Source organism: Dendrobates tinctorius, unplaced genomic scaffold (assembly GCF_039654945.1).
Source record: "Dendrobates tinctorius isolate UK_male_01 unplaced genomic scaffold, ASM3965494v1 ptg000097l, whole genome shotgun sequence".
NCBI classification, from domain to species: domain Eukaryota; kingdom Metazoa; phylum Chordata; class Amphibia; order Anura; family Dendrobatidae; genus Dendrobates; species Dendrobates tinctorius.
In genome coordinates this window covers 10,031,502-10,051,531 of record NW_027361765.1, presented here as the reverse complement: position 1 = coordinate 10,051,531, position 20,030 = coordinate 10,031,502, and the positions used below count along the sequence as shown (strand labels likewise).

The window sequence follows — 20,030 nt, the reverse complement described above, 5'->3', positions numbered from 1 at the left end:
TGCGGTCCCTGGTGGAGTTGCCCCCAGCTGAATCCCCTGCTGGGGTTTGCGACTCTGCGGGGGACGACATGTTCCAATGTTGCAGCGCTGCAGCGCTGTTTTACCTGTATCGTTGCCCCGGAAGTCGCCCTGTCACAGGGCGCATGCGCCGCGTCATCGCCATCTTACCCCGGAAGTTCAACCATTACTTCCGGGGTATGGGAGCGTCGGGCGCCGGCCTGCTCCCGCGCCACCGCTATTAACACGCGGCTCGCGCGCACATGGCCTCACCATCCACGCTATACCCCCACCGATGGGAATGGGGGGGGGGGGGAAATCTCCCGGATGCCAGACCGGCGCGCTCCCTGGTAAGACCGGGCGGCCCTCCCCGGACCCGGCCATTACCACTGTGCCACCAGACGAGGGGGGAGCCGTCAAACGGAGTCTCCCCCGACGCTGCCTCCGGACCGCAGCCCCTGCCGTTCCCGAAGAGACCGCACAGGCGGATGCATGGCCCAGGTAAGATCCTGCAGGATCCTGCTCCATTTGGAACAGGAAACCAAAACTGAGGAGGAAACTTGCCAACAAAAAAGTTTCCAAAATTATGCTGCAGTAAAGTAGACATGTGGGAAATGTTATTTATTAACTATTTTGTATGACATGACTCTTATTTAAGGTCATCAAAATTAAAAGTTTGAAAATTACGAAGTTTTAAAAGTTTTCACCAAATTTCTGTTTTTTTATTAACAAATGCAAGTCATATCTAAGAAATTTTACCACTATCATGAAGTACAATATGCCATGAGAAAACATTCTCAGAATCAGAGGGATCCGTTGAAGCATTCCAGAGCTATAACCTCAAAGTGACAGTGGTCAGAATTGTAAAAGTTGGCCTAGTCAGGAAGGTGAAAACAGGCTTCGGGATGAAAGCGAACCTGTTAGCAGAATTGTGCACAGTAACCTACACACATTGTCAGGTTGGCGCCATTATACTGATTAAAATGATACCTTGGTTGATGAGATCAGTCTTGTGGTTGTTGTTTAATCTGTATTATTAGTTATTGAGATTCTCGTGCTTCAGGGCAGCCTGTGTGGGGGCTTGATCTGGTGCTCCAGTTAGCTATTAACAGTGACCTGCCTTCGTTTTACATTCTGCATATATAAAAGTGTTGGCTTTGGAAAAAAAAATCTCCAACAAAACGGCACCTGCGCAGTAGCATCTCTCTTAGCAATAGATGCCACTGCACATGCACCACCATCTTGCTGAAGCAGAATTTTTCTTTTTCCAACAAAATGGCACTGGCACATGCGCAGTAGCATCTATCAGCAAGCGATGTTCTCAATTAAGAGCATCACTTGACGATAGATGCTACTGTGCAAGCGCCGCAATTTTGTTGGAGGAAAAAAATAACGGAGCTGCAGCAGAATTTGTGCCAGTGGCGTTTGCACAATAGCAAGCGATAGATACTACTGCGCATGTGCCGGCACCATTTTGTTGGAGCAAGAAAATAAAAATAGCCTCCAGCAAGATGGCGGCGCATGCGCAGCAGCATACATCGGTAAGGCTACTTTCACACATCAGGTTTTCGGCGTCAGGCGCGATCCGGCGTCGTGCCTGAACGCCGGATCCGGCAAATGTTTTGTAAAACCTGATGTGCCGGATCCGTTGTTCTTGACAGAAAAAACCGGATCCGTCTCATCCGGTTCATCCGTTTTTCTATCCGTTTTTCGACGGATTACGCCGGATCCGGTTTTTAAAATTGACCCTTGTGGCCTTCCGAACGGGATTGGCTACTGGAAAACTATATATAGCGTGTTCCTACAGCCCTTCTTTGACAGGTTGGAGAGAAGAGCAAGTTACTGGCGAAGATGGATGTTGTGATTGGAAATATTTTGAAGAATTTGGCGGATTTTATAGCGGAGGCGAATCGTTTGAGGGTGATTGTTCTGGAGAAGGAGAGAGCGAGATAGCAGCGCATCAGGCATCGTAGACGACGTTTGTGGATCCACCCCATCACAGCCAAGAGAATGACGCGTGGGGTCTATTCTACACTCTGCATGGACCTTCGACGAAACCCGGATAAATTTTTTTGGATATGTTCGGATGAAAATGGAGAATTTTGATTACTTGGTGGAGCGCATTGCACACCTCATAAGAAAAGCGGACACCTATTGCCGCTTCTTTGTTTCACCCGCAGAGCGTCTGATGGGGACTTTAAGGTAAGCCACATTTATTGGATATGCTCGCATCAGAGCACACTTTCACTGCAATCTTGTTGGTGGTAGTTTGTATCTCCAAGTGTTATAGCTGAGTTTTGGTATGTAATGCTGTGATTTAAAACTAATTTATTGTTTTTTAATTCCCCACAGATTTCTTGCAACTGGAGAATCCCTTTCGTCACTGCATTTCCAGTACAGACTCGGGATTTCCACCATATCTGGAATAGTGAAGTACACATGCCGTGCACTGTGGGACTCCTTAGCTGAAGAGTTTTTACCAGAGCCCACAACAGAGAGGTGGATTGAAATTGCTGACAAGTTTCAACAGATATGTCAGTTTCCCAACTGCTTGGGCGCTGTGGACGGGAAACATATCCGCATTGTAAAGCCAGCCGGATCGGGATCGGAATATTTCAATTACAAGAAATATTTTTCAATTGTCCTCATGGCCATCGCTGACGCGGAATACAAATTTATTGCTGTTGATATTGGGGCCTATGGCCGCTCCAATGACTCTAGTTTTCAAACTGTCTGCCATGGGGCGTAAACTGTATGGAAACACCTTCCAGTTCCCACCACCTAGACCACTGCCGCAAACATCTGGTCCACCTATGCCATTTGTCTGTGTAGGGGATGAAGCCTTCCAGCTGTCAGAACACCTTTTGAAACCGTACTCTAGCAGAGGATTGACAAGACCAAAACGCATTTTTAATTACCGCCTCACAAGAGAAAGAAGAATGGTTGAATGTACCTTTGGTATTCTGACAGCCAAATGGCGGGTCCTATTGACTGCGATCAACCTCAAGACAGAAACTGTTGACGAGGTGATCAAAGCTTGCGTGGTACTCCACAATTTTGTTATCTGCAAGGAACCCATTTCCATTGAGGACACCTCTGAAGAAACCACCTTGCAAGATTACCATGACATTACCACTAGAAGTTCTGTGTCGGTTTCAGTAATGAGGGACAATTTTGCACTATACTTTATGTCACCTCAAGGCAGAGTACACTGGCAGGATGACAGAGTGTGAAAGATTTGCGCCCAACCAAACTTGTGTACCTTCTGTACCAACAGTATATACCTTTGCCAACCAAAGTTGGCTATCTTGTCATGGTCTCTATTTTTAGCTTTAGGCCACAGGTGTGTACCTGGTTGTGTTTTATGCAAAGTATTTCACCTTTTAACAAAAGTTGTGTACATTGTTAGGAAATCACCAACAATAAACACAACTTTTTAGGTGAAATACTTTGCTTCAAACACAACCAGGAACACAACTGTGGCAAAAAGCTAAAATTTACCCACAGTTATATACCTGGTTTTGAATACCTTTTTACCTTTTAAATACCCTGTATTTAACCTTTTTTTTAAACATATTTCGCCGCAGAAAGAAATGACAGACAACCAGTGTAAACAATTTAACTTTTATTTAAAATATTTTTTTTTGTAAACTGTTTTTAAAGTTAAAAAAACTTTTTTAATAAAGGTTTGAAAAAAAACTGAGCATTTTTATTACAAAACACACATTACAAATCTGTGTAGTGTGGGGTGGAAATACTGCTGGAGGGGCTGCGGGACACTTCGACACTGGGAGTGTGGAGAGAGGACTGGGATCGTGGTGGGGAAGGAACAGTTAGAGGTGATGGTGTGGAAAAAGCTACAGAATGGGTGGACATGTGGGAGGCAGAAGAGGTGGTGGGCGGTGGAGTGGAGGGTTGGGCAGGGACTGTAGGAGCAGATGATGTTGATGGAAAGTTGTATGGGGAAGGAGTTTGGTACGGGGAAGGAGTTTGGTACGGGGCAGGTTGCTGGAAGTGGGGAGATGTCTGGTACTGGGGAGGTTGCTGGTACTGGGGAGGTTGCTGGTATGTAATAGGAGGGGGAGGATGGAAAGTGGCTGGAGGGGGTGCAGATGTAATAGGAGGGGGAGGATGGAAAGTGGCTGGAGGGGGTGCAGATGTAATAGGAGGGGGAGGATGGAAAGTGGCTGGAGGGGGTGCAGGTGGAGGAACTACAGTGGTGGGAGGTGGAGGTTGGGAGGTAACCTGCTGTAGAGCACCGTGGCACGAATGCATTACATGCATCTGCTGGGTAGGAGATAGTGTTGCCATGCGCTCCACAACAGACCTGAAAAAGGTGTGGTTTGGCGAAGATCTTGCTTCTGAATGCATGGTTTGCAGAAGTGTCTTCACCTCCAGAATGCTGGAGTTGATCTGCTGAAAGCCTGCGGAGATTTGCTCTGACAAGACTTTTAGACAGTTCTGGAAAGATGCATTCAGATGCAAGAACTCTGGCGCATAACTCTTTTCCTGACCCCTCTGCCGCTGCCGCCCAGTACCCGCAGGTGTACTAGAGGTGGCAGGGGCAGAAGGGTGGGGTAAAGGGAAAGCGATCTCCTCACCAGCAGCTTCATGTAATGTAGGCGGCCACGATGCTCCTGTGCTGGTGGATGGGACAGATGGGTCGAATGTGTGGGAAGGCTGGGAAGGTGCAGATGTACCGGGGCGGTCGAAGTGTCCCTCGGTGCCGGTCTCCTCAGGGATCGCCTCAGAAGGGTCCAATCGTGCAGGCTCCCTAGTGCTGCTCACCGTGCTGTGGAATAAAGAGAAAAAAAACCAATTAAAATAGTGACATGGTATGGCCCTGGCTGAAAAAAAAAAAGTTACATCTAAACATTTTTTTGTCACATGTGGTGTGTAATATTTACCTTCTGGTGAGCATTGTCTCCCGGAGGAACGACAGGGCTCGTGCGTACTTGTACTTGCTCCTGCGTCCTCCAGATCCACTCGGGGCCCGCATCTCTTTATTGAACTCCTTCTTGAAACGATCCCTCACAGACCGCCACCGCTTCACAATTCTCTCCCCTGAAACGAGAAAGGACAAAGTGGTTAGTATACAACATCAGTGTTTCCCAAACTCCAGTCCTCATGGTCCCCAGGGGTCATGTTTTCAGGATTTCCAAAGTAAATAGAAATCCTGAACACATGATCCGTGGGGACCACGAGGACTGGAGTTCGGGAAACACTGGTTTAAATCAAGCAACCGGTACTGTATATACTTATGCTCTTTAATCTGGGCCCGAGCTTCGAGGTCCTCCCAGCGGTCCACAAGGAGCGAACAGATTTCCTCCCAGAGTCGTTGGGTAACGATAAGGTCAGCGTGGCGGCGGTCAGCCATATTCCAGAGCGGCTCCCTTTCTCTGACGAGATCGATGAGGCGGTCCACATCAATCCCTCCATCCTCACCGTCGGAGTCGGGAGCACGCTGTGAAGGCTGTTAAAGAAAAAGACAAAAATAACATAATTAGCCTCCACAAAAGAAATGAAATAAAAAGTGCAAAAAAAAAAACAAAGCAAAAATATTTATACTTACACGCTGGTGACCGCCGCGTTGCTGTCGCCGACGACCCTGGGAGGCACTGCGAGGACCTCTTGGCCGAGCACCAGATTGGGAAGACTAGAGAAGAAAACAAAAAATGTTATGTCTTTGGATGTAGGCATTTGTTTGCTGTGTGTGGTCTGCAGAACATTGTTTTCTATGTGTTGTGTGTAGTGTGATGTTGTGTTTCTGCGTTTCATGCAAAAAACTTACCAATTGTGAGCCCACTCCAAGTGTCTGTCCACCCCTTCCTTCTTCTTCTGGGAGCTCCTCTTCATCTTGTGATTCCTGTTTTGAAATAAAAGGCAATGAATAGACATATATTCCAGAGATGATGGATTTTGGAAATAAAAACTTACCGTCAAACGTTGACGATGCGAGGGAGGGCTCCCAGAAGAAGATGTGCCGTCTTCCTCATGGCCAGACTCCATGGCTGTGGGTGGTGTTCCTGCTGCTGCTGCTGCTGCATCTATTGGGCGGCTGTTGAATAAAGAGAAACAAAGGGCCAATGAATATCTTGATATTCCATAGCCCTAGTTTGGAGGAATGGGGGATTTGATAATTACCGTCTCTCATCTGCTGCTGGACTCCCCTCCCGTTGTTCAGCATGCTGCTCCATTTGGGGTGGTGCTGATGGTGCTGCTGCTGCAGATGTCTGCTGCCTTCTGCTCCTGGTTCTTGGCTTGGGTGGCATGTTGGGTGTGGCTGAGGGTCACACTGTCTTGCTTTTATATATGTCTTGTGGGCAGAGCTACTGAGCATGCTCAGACCAAAAAAAACGGATCCGGCTGTCGCCGGATCAGGCGCATTGCAGCGCTCATAGGCTTTCATTGTATGAAAAAGCCGGACACGCCGGATCCGGCGTGTCCGGCTTTTTCGCCGGAGACAAAAAACGTTACAGTAGCCGTTTTTTCCAGACGCCGGATCGCGTCACATTGCCGGATCCAGCGAAAATCGGATGAAACGCATGGCCATCCGTCTCGATCCGGCTCTAATGCAAGTCAATGGGGGGGAAACCGGATCCGGCATTGCATTTCGCCGGATCCGTTTTTTGTCAAAAGCGCCGGATCGCGCCTGACGGCGAAAACCTGATGTGTGAAAGAGGCCTAAGGGATAGATATTACTGCACAGGTGCCATTTTGCTGAAGGTAAAAAAAAAAAATCACAAAGCCATCATGATTGTATGCAGTATATAAAACGGGGCAGATCACTGTCATAAGCCCATACCGATGAATATACAATTAGTGTCACATAAAGACCCCCCCCCACTCTGCAGCATGAGCATATCTTTAACTATAAACTACAAATACAGATTAAACAACAACCACAAGACTGATTTCATCACCCAAGGTATCATTTTATCAAGTAAAACGGCGCCGACCTGACACTGTCTGTAGGTTACTGTGCACAATCCTGGTGACAGGTTCACTTTAAGTAATAAGACATAAGCAAGGATCCTACAGTATATACTCACTGTAATTACTGCTGCCCACCTCCATATTAAGGATTGAGTGACACCAGACAAACCCATACATATTGTTTACTGGATGATTCTGGTGGTCTTTATTGCTTTATTACCTAATACATATGGTTCCTGCTTATTATGTGTCTCACACGGAAAAAACAGGATTTTTAGTTGCTTACCGTAAAATCTGTTTCTCGGAGCCTTCATTGGGGGACACAGGAACCATGGGTGTATGCTGCTGCCACTATGCAAATAAGAAAGTTAGCTCCTCCTCTGCAGTATACACCCCACCGACTGGCACTCAATTACTCAGTTAGTGAGAAAGCAGTAGGAGAAGCAATAGAATATAAAGTAAACCAACAATTCAACTAGAACTATATTACATAGAACAAAGTACAGAAGTTGAAAACATGGGAGGGTGCTGTGTCCCCCAATGAAGGCTCCGAGAAACAGATTTTACGGTAAGCAACTAAAATCCTGTTTTCTCTATCGCTTCATTGGGGGACACAGGAACCATGGGATGTCCCAAAGCAGTCCCTGGGGTGGGAAACAAACTTCCATCAGGTCAGCGGACTCGCCACCGCCGCCTGCAAGATCCTTCTTCCTAGGCGGGCATCCGCCGAAGCGTAGGTGTGGACCTTGTAAAATTTTACAAAGGTGTGAACAGAGGATCAGGTTGCAGCTTTACAAAGCTGCATCGCAGAAGCCATGTGGTGCACCGCCCAGGATGCGCCCACTGCCCGAGTCGAGTGAGCCTTAATCCCAGAAGGGGGCACTCTGTTCTTTATCCGGTAAGCCTCTAAGATAGCCGATCTGATCCAGAGCGCAATAGTCACCTTGGAGGCCGACAGGCCTTTTTGAGCCCCATCTAGGATGACGAAAAGAGAGTGTCTTCCGGAACGCATCGGTTCTAGCCAAGCAGACCTTCGTCGCCCTGACCAGGTCCAGTCTGTTCAAGGAGCATTCCCGGGGATGAACTGGAGCCGGGCAGAAAGAAGGTAGAACGATGTCTTCATTCAAGTGGAAAGCAGATACCACCTTGGGAAGAAAGGACGGCGGAGGCCGTAGAACAACTTTATCTTGGTGAATCACTAAAAAAGGAGGTTGACAAGAAAGAGCTGCCAACTCCGAGACACGTTGGATGGAAGTAATGGCCACTAGAAAGGCCACTTTCCAAGAGAGAAGAGATAGAGAAACCTCCTTGAGAGGCTCAAAGGGGGAACCTTGTAGAGCCTCTAAGACTAAATTGCAATCCCAGGGATCCACTGGAGCCCGATACGGAGGAACTGCATGGGCCGCCCCTTGTAAAAAAGTTTTTTACCTGCGGCCAAGAGGATAGCGTCTTCTGGAAAAGAATTGAAAGCACCGAAACTTGCCCCTTTAGAGAACTAGGGGCTAGACTCCAGTCCAGGCCTACCTGGAGGAATGCTAGAATAGAAGGGAGCGAGAAAGACATTGGCGGAACGCGATTGGACTCACACCAACGAAAATATGCCTTCCACGTTCTATAGTATATTTTGGAAGACGAAGGCTTCCTAGCCCGGATCATTGTGTGAATTACCCGATCTGAAAATCCTGACTTTTTCAGTACTGCGGTCTCAATGGCCACGCCAAATTGAGCGACCGAGAATTGGGGTGGTAAATCGGACCCTGAGACAGCAGATCTGGTCTGTCTGGAAGTGTCCAAGGAGTGTCCGCGAGAAGGTTGACTATGTCCGCGAACCAAGACCTTCTGGGTCAACCCGGCGCGATGAGGATGACTGGTACCTCTTCTGCCTTGATCTTCTTCAACAGCTTGGGAAGAAGAGGAAGAGGAGGGAACAGACAGGGGAGCGCGAACTGTGACCAAGGAATGGTCAGAGCATCGGCGCCCACCGCGAGGGGATCGCGGGCCCTGGATACGAACCGTGGAACTTTCTTGTTCAGGCGGGACGCCATCAGATCCACGTCCGGAGTACCCCAACGAAGGCAAATCTGTTGGAAGACTTCCTGATGCAGGGACCATTCCCCTGCCGCGAGGCCTTTGCGGCTGAGAAAATCGGCGGCCTCGTTTTCCACACCCGGAATGTGTACGGCGGATATCACTGGGACTGTCATTTCTGCCCAATGAAGTATCTTGGATACCTCGGCCAACGCCGAGGAACTCCGAGTCCATCCCTGGTGGTTGATATATGCCACCGCTGAGGCATTATCCGTCTGAATCTGGATTGGCAGACCTTTAGCAGCTTGTCCCAATGAATCAGGGACAGGAAAATAGCCTGTATCTCTAGGACGTCGATCGGAAGAGTCGCTTCCTGCCTTGACCAACGGCCCCGTACAGTGAGATGGCGAAACACTGCGTCCCAGCCCAGAAGACTGGCGTCTGTCGTCACCACTTGCCAATGTACTGGAAGGAACGATCGGCCCTGGGCGATAAGAGGAGATGTTAGCCACCAATTGAGGGACAGCTTGACCTGAAATGAGAGTCGAATTGGAAGATCCAGTGAGGAGACAGACTTGTTCCACTGCGACAGAATGGCCCGCTGAAGCGGTCTTGAGTGGAATTGGGCGAAGGGAATCACCTCCGACGTTGCAACCATCCTCCCTAGAACTCTCATGGCTGATTGGAGGGAAATGAGTCGGGGGCCCTGAAGCAAACGAACATCCCGCCGAAGAGTTACGCTCTTGTCGTCAGGAAGGAAGACCTTTGCCTGACGAATGTCGAAAAGTATGCCTAGAAACACAAGGCGTTGTGTTGGAACTAGGCAGGACTTTTTTGTGTTGATGATCCACCCGAATCGAACAAGAGTGTCGCAGACAATGGTCAGACTTTCGAGAGCCTGGGGCAAGTATGGAGCTTTGATGAGGATGTCGTCGAGGAATGGGAAGAGCACGAGATCTCTGATCCTCAAAATGGCCATCAACGCTGCCATGATTTTTGTAAAAACCCTGGGGGCGGTGGCGAGCCCGAACGGCAGGGCGACAAACTGAAAGTGATCCTGATGTATCGCGAAACGCAGGAATTTTTGATGACCCAGGAAGATTGGGACATGTAGATAGGCGTCTTGAATGTCTATGGAGCACAGGAATTCTTGTGCCTCCATGGAAGCGATTATTGAACGAAGGGACTCCATCCTGAAATGTTCCAGATGGACCCTTTTGTTCAGTAGTTTTAAGTCCAGAATGGGCCGAACCGTGCCTCCTTTTCTCGGCAATACAAACAGGTTCGAGTAGAAACCCATGAATCACTCTTTTTCTGGTACTGGAACAATCACTCCCGACTTGAGAAGAGAATCGATGGCTGTAAAGAAACCCGGAACCAAGGCGGGGTCTTTCGGGGGTCAGGATTCGAAGAATCAAATCCCAAGGATGAGAAACAAATTCTATTTTGTATCCTGAAGATACAACTTCCCTGACCCAAGCGTCTTCCACCGAGGCAAGCCATACGTCCCTGAAGGCAAGAAGACGGCCGCCCACCTGGGAGTATGCTCTGGTGTTCTGATTCCAGTCATGCGGAGGAAGATCTTCCAGGTCTAGGTCTGGTAGATCTACCCTGGGAAGAATGAGATCACCAGGAAGGAGTGGGCCTAAAGGAGACTCTCTTTTTTCCTATCTTGGCGTGGTTGAGGCCTCTGCTGGTGGGAAGACGTATCTGCTGTCGTGAAGCGACGAAATGGCTGAAAGGGTCGAAACTGACGTTTCGAAGGAGGTCGACGAGATTTTGACTGGAGAAGAAGGGAGCTTGTGCCCCCAGTGGCATCCTTAATGATCTGGTCCAGCCTATCGCTGAAAAGACGCGATCCCTGAAACGGTAAACTGGTGAGGGACTTTTTTGATGATAAATCCGTTTGCCAAGCCTTAAGCCAAACTGTGCGCCTAATAGCCACCAAGTTGCTTGATGCCTGAGCTGCGCAGGATGCGGCATCCAGGGAGGCCGAGACCAAATATTCGCCTGCATGCGAAATTTGGTCGGCGAGATCCGCCAGCTGCTGTGGCTGGTCTCCAGCCAAAATGCCTTGGCGGAGGTCCTTAGCCCATTTCGCTATGGCCGCGAAGGCCGGGCTTAGAACAGAAGACGCCGCTTCGAAGGCTGACTTAGCAAAAGATTCTATGACTCTGTCAATAGTGTCAACTAGAGATGCTCCCCCAGAAATCGGAAGGACCGTGCTGTTAGATAGTCTTGAAACCGGAGGGTCCACGGTCGGTGAAGCTGACCAGTCTGCAATGAGTTCCGGCGAGAAAGGATATAACACCCCAAGGCGTTTTCCTCTTTGAAAACGCCTGGTCAGATTTTCTCTCTCCCTGGAAAGAATTTTCTGGAACTCCAAATGATGAGCGAAGACCTTGGTAGGTGGTTTCGATCGTCTGAAAGAAACCTCCTGGTCCGCGGGTTCCGCAGGAGAATCTCTGATAGTGAAGGACTGGTTAATCACTGCAATGAGGCTCTGAACTATAGCCCTCATATCAGCGATTTGGTCCGAGTCCAGCTTCAAAACATCCTCGGAGGGTCCATCCGAGAAAGTCTCACCTGGCTCAGGGGAGGAAGATCTTGATAAGGGAGGCTGTTTGGACGGACTATGGGGCGATGCGGAACGGGAAGAGGAACCGGACCGGTGCTCCCGTCTGGCTCTTTTGCGGCTAATATTAACAGGTTCGACCGGAGCATCCTGTGACCTGCTGGGTCCTGCAGAAGTCTGTAGTGGCAACTTATCCGGTACGGACACCAAGGTCTGAGACACCTTGGTGAGATCTGCCACAGATTGAGACAGAGAGGAAGCCCACCCTGGGATAGGGGCCTCAACCTCACTCGGGACAACCGGGGGCTCCTGGGCGGTGGGTTCAGTGGGCTTGCTGCAGTCCTGACAGAGGGGACAGGACTGACCTGATGGAAACTTGCGTTTGTAAGAAGAACATGCAAAATGACTGACTACCACAGAGGAAGAAGCAGAGCGAATTGGTTTAGAATTAGACATTATGAGCTAACCCACTAACAGTGCCAGACGGTTAGGGGACGGAGAGCTGAGGAGGGTGTCAGTCTGCAGCGCAGAGCTACTCACGGAACCTGTGTACACAGCACGCTGAAGCGGAGATGAGCAGCTCAAAGGCTGAGGAAAACTGTGAGGTAAAAACGCGCTCCTGAATGCTGTGGGCGCGAATCAGCTCACCAGAGGGGGGCAGAACTAACCGCTCTGTTAGGAGCATAAGAAAACTCTACTCCCTCCTGTACTGGGAGGAGTGGGTGGGCCCCTGCGACGCCTCTAACCCTCAGAGAAACGGTGGGTGGCGCCCGACGGGCAGGACTGTTCCTCAGAAGAAAAAGCCCGCCTGAAAATGGGGGCGTGGCCTCGCCTCAGGACTAGGCCCAAACTGAAGCCGGGGCCTGGATTAGAAACGGCGGCCGACAGAGAGCGCGGGGCGGCGCAGAGGTCTAAAGAGAACCGCAGTTTTGCTGCGCTGGCGCTGAGAATGCTAAATACAGGTAATGCCGCTTAAGGAAGCGTGCCCGTTCCCCACCGCCAAGGGGGATTACTATCATGGGAAGCAGAGAGGGGTTCAGTCTGCTGATACTTACCTCCTGCAGTCCTGACTTACCCCATTTCCAGTTGCAGACCGTGTCTCCATCCACCGACAGGCTCTGGTAGGCGAGTGGGTGAGAGACAGAAGGCGAACACGCATACTTGTTCCTGGCCAGTAGACGGGGCTCTTGGTCCTACCGTGGAGGGCTATGAGGATACGGGGTGGCAGTACACGCCGTACTCATAGTCTCTTTGTGGGAGTACAGATGTGACTATTCACTCTGTATCCCTCCGGAACCTGTAAAGAAACGACGCACACTGAGGTAGATAAGGGTCTAATGAAAGACCAGTGTCCACCTGCTACTGACACTAAGCTAAACTGAGTAATTGAGTGCCAGTCGGTGGGGTGTATACTGCGGAGGAGGAGCTAACTTTCTTATTTGCATAGTGTCAGCCTCCTAGTGGCAGCAGCATACACCCATGGTTCCTGTGTCCCCCAATGAAGCGATAAAGAAATCAATGACTTGTATTTAAATTGCAGTTAAAAAAAAAAAAAAAAAGGATGGGGGGGGGGGTCACAGATTTATGTGAAGAAATACTAGCCCTCCAAATCCTGCTGATTTGCCTTTGTATTATTTATGGAGCTGTGGTTCTCATAGGTGCAGTATATTGTTATATATACCACACAGTGCCACCTGTTGGTCAGAATCATTTTGAATTTAAAATAAAATGAAATCAGACTTTGACAGAGTCCCTTTACCTAAACTATTAATATGGGCATACAGATTATGGACGGCTGATGATACCTGTATGCCTCATATCCGATGCCTTGTTGATAAATCATCTTTTATCACTATATGTAAGTGAGCTCTTCTACGATACAAGTAAGATGTTGCCTGGAAGATAACTCTGCCTCCAGAGCATATTTTAAATAGGGGGAGTTACCAGTGTGAGACAAGTAACTAACAGAACAGAAGAACTGAAATTTGTCTTTTTTGCAGCTCTCTGCTGTATTACAACCCTGTCTGCCTGTAAGATGGAAGCTGAAGGTGAGAGGAACCTGCAGATGCGTCAGTTATAATCACACACAGCTCTGCAGAGAGTGGCCATTACACATCACACTCCTCTTTATGTAAAATAATCTCTGGAGGCAGAGTTATCTTCCAGGCAGACTCCTCACCATAGTCTGGAAAAGGTAATTTATATAAAGTGATAAGACATGATTTCTCATCAACAACAGGGCATCTGATGAGACATACAGGTTACAGAGTCCTGAGGTGAATGATACCTGTATGTCCACATTAGTATTTTAGATAGGTCAAATATGCTGACAGATTCCTTTTAAATGAACAAAGCTGCTATTTTACCAAAATGATTAGAATTGTAATTTCTTTCAAGACCTCTCAAAATTATCAGTGTCTCAAATAATGATTGGGGAAATATAGGTTTACCCTACATAATATTCATTTGACACACTACTGAAGTGCAGTAGCAGTCACACCCATCTGCTGCCATGTCTACCACATGCCACAAAGACCTACATACCTTAACCATCTGCTTCTGAACGTTCCACACCACTAGATCAGGGAGACCGCTTCTACAATGCCGAATGTCTTTTGACATTTTCCTGCATATTTCACTTAATATTGGTCCACCAAGACACGACACTAGACCCTGGGAGGAAAGTGACAGTCTCAAAAGAAATCCAAGACACCTGGTCTATATGTTTTAATATGCCTTATAAAAAGACCCATCACCAGGTCAAAAGTGGGCAATTTTTGCTTTCATTTTATTTCTGCAGCTCTTGCGTATTTCAGTTTTCTTTTTTTTTTTTTTTCAATCGGCCATATGGTTCTAAAATGATGGGTCTTTTTATTTAATACTAATGTTTATGGCCTTTACTAAGGGGGTGTCAGGCCACTTTTGATCTGGTGACAGGTCCTCTTAAAATCTAACTTAAAAGGGTATCTTCACGTCCTTTATCGGTATTAAACTTCCCCAATGTCTTGTTAGTGATGCACATTGCATCATGTTTGTCTCGAGGAGAACGTCCCAATATTTAGCGCAAAAATCATTTTATACTTTGATTGCCCCACATACCTTCTGTTTCAGGCATAGGGGTGGGCAGCTCTAGCTTTTCAGTCACTGTCAATCAAATGCGTTTTGAAATTCTCCACGCTCATTGTATTAGCATTCCTTTCCGTCACTGCTCCCTACATCACCGCAATCTCCCAGCAGATCCCGCACTGGCGCAATGATGCTCAGCGTTCCGGGCATCCGCACTGAATCTGGGTATGCATCCCAGCTTCATATCCTATGTGCGCATGCTCTGGAGCTGCTGACAGTCAAAGTGGTGAGCGAAAAGATAGGCGTGCATAGTGTGTGCGCTCACAAACTGTCATGTGGCCACTGAATGGCAGCGGCGCCAAAGCATGTGCACATACGGGATCTGCTGGGAGATTGCGTGACTGAAAAGCTGGAGATCCCCATCCTATCACCCTATGACTGAAACAGAAGGAATGTGGGGCATCAAAGTATAAAAATTGATTTTTCCAATGAAGGATATGACCGGATCTCTTTAAAGGGGTTGTCCAGGACTTTAATAGCTATCCTTAGGACAGGTTACCCCGTCGATCAGCTGTTCCCAGTGTCGGCGGTGGCTGAAACTGCTTAGTTGCGGAGCTCACAGCACAGCTCCATTGACTGTATAGAGGCCGGGTACTGCACATCTGCCACCTATTCAAAATAATTATAGGTGGATGTGCAATACCCGGCCGTGGCCACTATTCTGTCCACAGAGCTGCGCTGTGCTTCTCCGCAACTGAGCAGTTACAGTCCCCGCTGACACTGGGAATAGCTGATTGGCATGGGTGCTGGGTGTCGCACCCTTGCATTAATAAACCATACTCCTGTATCCTTTGACAATAATGTAGCTGTAAATTGCTAAAATACCTTTGTCCATTTACTTATCCTGGAATATACCAGAGCTGTGTGTGACTAACGCCCTGAGAGGTTGGGAGTACCTGGGCTTGTTGTAGAGAGGTGAAACGTTCCCAGCTCACTAGAGCTGCCGACTCTCCTAGATGCGTACTCCACACATCTGCCATCATGTCATGGAGAATCTCAGTAGGAGAGTCCTGGAGCAGCTGGAGACGATTTTCTATGGCATCCTTCCTATTCTCATAAAAACTGTCCGTGTACAGATCCAGGGGAAAAGCCTGCAAGACACCACCCAACAAAACATAACATAGAACCACACTGCATGGCTGGTAGGAGAACTCTACCCCTGGTCGCTGGGAACAGCATATGGCAGCATCTGTATGCTTGTAACAACCATAGAGTTCAGGGAAAAAACAAGTTGTCCCAAGTACCTGATAGGAGTTTCTGAAGACGTTGGGGATACCCTCCATAAAGATTATATCCCACATGAACAAGCCATACAAAGTGCTGAGCGTGGAGCCTTCTCCATGTATTCCTGAAAGACGAAAAAACACTCTAGTTGTAATGTACACATGAAATAATTTAATATTCCTGAAAATCATGTATATCATACTTTACGTATTAGACCACTGATGCTGGACCAGCATGGCGGACTGCAGAATGCCACTTCATAAGCCACTTTAATATGACAATCATTGACTTTTAAGCATTGCTTAAATTGTCACTGACATTTCAGCTTTGCTTAAATCAATAGAACAAAAGATAAGAAATGTTATAATATACAGTGGCATGTAAAGGTTTGGGCACCCCTGGTCAAAATTACTGTTGTTGTGAACAGTTAAGGCCTGTTTCACACATACGTCTTTTACATCAGCTGCAATCCTCGAAAATGGTGGGATACGGATCCGCAACCGTTTTGAAAGCAACGTGTGCTACCAGACCATTGCTTTGACGGATCCGGGGAAAGGAGAGAAAGAAAGAAAGAGAGAGAGAAAGATTTACCAGTCGCCATTTCCGGGAAAGGTAATGCTTCCGGGCATGCGCAGTGACAAATGCGGATCCTGCCAGCCTAAAAAACGTTTCATTGTCCGTCCTGTAATGTCAGCGGACGCCAACAATTTGGCGGATCCGTAAAAAAACGGATCCAACGGATGACCATCCGTCAAGATCCGCCGATAATGCAAGTCAATGGGAAAAAAACAGATCCGCCAAGAAAAATAGCGGATCCGTTTTTCTTGCAAAACGGCGGATTTTGACTGATGGAGACAAACGGATGTGTGAAACAGCCCTAAGCAAGTTTAAGATGACATGATCTTAAAGGCCCAAAGTTAAAGATGACACATTGCCTTTGTATTTTAAGAAAAAAAAATGGTATTTTTCAACTGAAAAATTACAAAAAAGAAAAATAGGCCGATGCAAAACTTTGGGCACCCTTAAAGATATATGTGTTCAGATAACTTTGACTAAGGATTCAGACCTTAATTAGCCTGTTAGGGTTATGGCTTGCTCACCATCATCGTTAAGAAAGGTAAGGGGATGCAAATCTCCCAGCTTTATAAAAACCCAGCCTCCTCTGCCAAAAAAACAGCAGCCATGGGTTCTTCCAAGCTGCTTAGCACTTTGAAAATGAAAATAGTGGAGGCCCAAAACGCAAGAGAAGGTTATAAGAAGGTAGCAAAGCATTTTCAAGTTGCCGTTTTCTCAGTTTGAAATGTAATTAAGAAATGGCAGTTAACAGGAACAGTGGAAGTCAAGATAAGTTCTGAAAGACCAAGCTGAATGTCAGTAAGAGCAGACTCTGGAGATGTGTTACATTGTTCTACTGTTCAGAAACACCTGCACAAATATAGCCTTCATGGAAGAGTCATCAGAAGAAAACCTCTCCTGTGTCCTCACCATAAAATTCAGGATTTAGAGGTATGCAAAAGGACATCTAAATAAGCCTGATGCATTTTGGGAACTAGTCCTGCAGAATTAGAAGGTTAAGATAGAACTCTTTGGTCACAATGATCAAAGGTATGTTTGGAGAATAAAGGGCACAGAATTTCTGGAAAAGAATATCTTGCCAGCCATTGAGCATGGGGGTGGATCAATCATGATTTGGAGTTGTGTTACAGCCAATGGTATGGGGAACACTTCACGGGTAGAGGGAAGAATGGATTCAAAGAAATTTCAACAAGTTCTTGATTCAAACATAACACCATCTGTAATAAAAAAAAAAGCTAAAGATGAAAAGAGAATGGCTTCTACAAATGCATAATCTTAAATACACATCAAAATCCACAATAGAATACCTCAAAAGTAGCAAGCTGAATGTTTTTACGGTGACCCTCACAGTTCCCCAATCTGAACATCATTCAAAATCTGTGGCTAGACCTCAGAATACCAGTGACCAGGAATCTCACAGAACAGGAAGAATTTTGAGAGGAAAAATGGATGAAAATCCCTCAAACAAGAATTGATAGACTCTTGGCTGGCTAGAAAAAGCGATTACAAGGCCCAAACTTTTGCACAGCCCATTTTCCTTATTGTCATTTTTAAAACTTATACTATAAATATCTTTTATTTTCCTAAAATACAAAGGAAATTTTTTTATTTAAGGCATTTTTGAGATCATTTCTTGCTGAACTGTTCCCAATAAGGAGATTTTTGTGTACTCACCGAAAAATCTCTCTTAGCCTCTAATTGGGGGACACAGAACCATGGGTGTTATGCGGCTGTCCACTAGGAGGCGACACTATGCATAACCTGAAAAAGATTAACTATGGCTCCTCCTCTGCAGTATACACCCCTGGACAGCGTTAGCCTTCTCCAGTTTTGTGCAAAAGCAATAGGAGGAATATAACAGAAAACATAACCATGCCTGTAAGAAGGCCACTATGTACGAGCTCAAAGGACAATATGAGAACTCAACCGTAACAACTGCCCGTAAGGGCAACAGGGTGGGAGCTGTGTCCCCCAATTAGAGGCTAAGAGAAAGAGATTTTACGGTGAGTACACAAATCTCCTTCACTCTGTCGCCTCATTGGCGGACACAGAACCATGGGACGTCCCAAAGCAGTCCCTGGGTGGGAAGCAATGGACGAATATTGTGCAGACAGGACCCTAAACTTGGGGCACCGCCGCCTGCAGAACCAGTCTACCCAGGCTCGCGTCCGCTGAGGACTGGGTATGAACTCTGTAGTGTTTGGTAAACGTGTGTAGGCTAGTCCAAGTGGCCGCCTTACACACTTGTTGAGCCGAAGCCTGGTGCTGAATGGCCCAGGAGGCCCCTACCGCCCGTGTAGAATGTGCCGAAATACTGGCCGGAAGAGAATTTTTAAGGCGGTAAGCCTCTTGTATGGTGGATTTGATCCACCTGGCGATGGTAGCCTTGGAAGCTGGCAGACCCTGGCTGACGCCTTCCGGAAGAAGGAAAAGGGAATCAGACTTCCGGAAGGGCGCAGTCCTAAACACGTATATATGCAATGCTCTGACGAGGTCAAGTGTATGCAGAACCTTCTCCACTCTATGAACTGGAACCGGGCAAAGGGATGGCAGTGAAATTTCCTCATTGAGGTGGAAGCTGGACACAACCTTCAGAAGGAAGAATGGGACCGTACTGAGGACTACCTTTTCCTGGTGAAAAGCCAGGAAGGGCCGTCTGCAGGAGAGTGCCGACAGTTCAGACACCCTGCGTAGCGAGGTTATTGCCACCAGAAAGACCACCTTCTGGGATAGAAGGCGGAGTGGGACTTCCCTAAGGGGTTCGAAGGGAGGTCCCTGCAATGCTGTCAGGACCAGGTTGAGGTCTGTAGGGGGGAACCAATTGGGAAACCCCCTGAATAAAAGTCCTTATTTGCGGCTTGTTAGCAATGCGTCTTTGAAAAAGAACTGAGAGCGCTGACACCTGGCTCTTAAGCGAGCCCAGGGACAGTCTGGCCTCCAGACCCGATTGGAGAAAACCAAGCACTTTAGGGAGAGAATAAGGGAGTGGGATCTGGTCGCGAGATTCGCACCAGGTAAAGAATGCTCTCCAGGTACGGTAATAAATCTTGGCAGAGGCTGGCTTCCGTGCCCTGACCATGATTCCAATGACGTCCGGTGAGAGCCCTGCCTGGGTTAGAACCCAGGTCTCAAGGGCCACGCCGTCAAATTGAGAGCCGCTGAATTCTGGTGGAAGAATGGGCCTTGTGACAGAGGATCAGGATGGTCGGGGAGACGCCAGGGGGCATCTGCTGTAAGTTGTACGGTGTCGGCGTACCATGTACGTCTGGGCCAGTCTGGCACGATTAGGATGGTTGGAACTTCTTGTTTGATCTTCCTCACCACTCTGGGTATCAGGGGGAGAGGTCGAAAAATGTACAGAAGCTGAAACTGGGTCCAGTCCTGAACCAGGGCATCCGCTCCGAGCGACCGCGGATCGTGTGTTCTGGCCATGAAGTTGGAGACCTTGGCATTGAAATGGGATGCCATTAGGTCCACGTCCAGGGTCCCCCAGCGATGGCACATCTGGCAAAAAATTTCGGGATGGAGAGACCACTCTCCCGAGTCCACTCCTTGTCTGCTGAGGAAG

The 20,030-nt window shown here is 47.7% G+C and overlaps 1 protein-coding gene across 4 annotated transcripts in view; it reads right to left on the bottom strand.

The window, feature by feature from the left end:
• The window catches only part of FAN1 (FANCD2 and FANCI associated nuclease 1), a 72,303-nt gene that overhangs the window by 14,677 nt on the left and 37,596 nt on the right, over window positions 1–20,030 (bottom strand). For all 4 annotated transcript variants that reach the window (XM_073586891.1, XM_073586888.1, XM_073586889.1 and 1 more), the window contains exons 11-13: window positions 15,907–16,010; window positions 15,559–15,753; window positions 14,081–14,209 (exon numbers count right to left, since the gene is read on the bottom strand). In XM_073586891.1, the coding sequence (XP_073442992.1) occupies window positions 14,081–14,209; window positions 15,559–15,753; window positions 15,907–16,010 (428 nt within the window). The remainder of the gene's footprint in view (window positions 1–14,080; window positions 14,210–15,558; window positions 15,754–15,906; window positions 16,011–20,030) is intronic.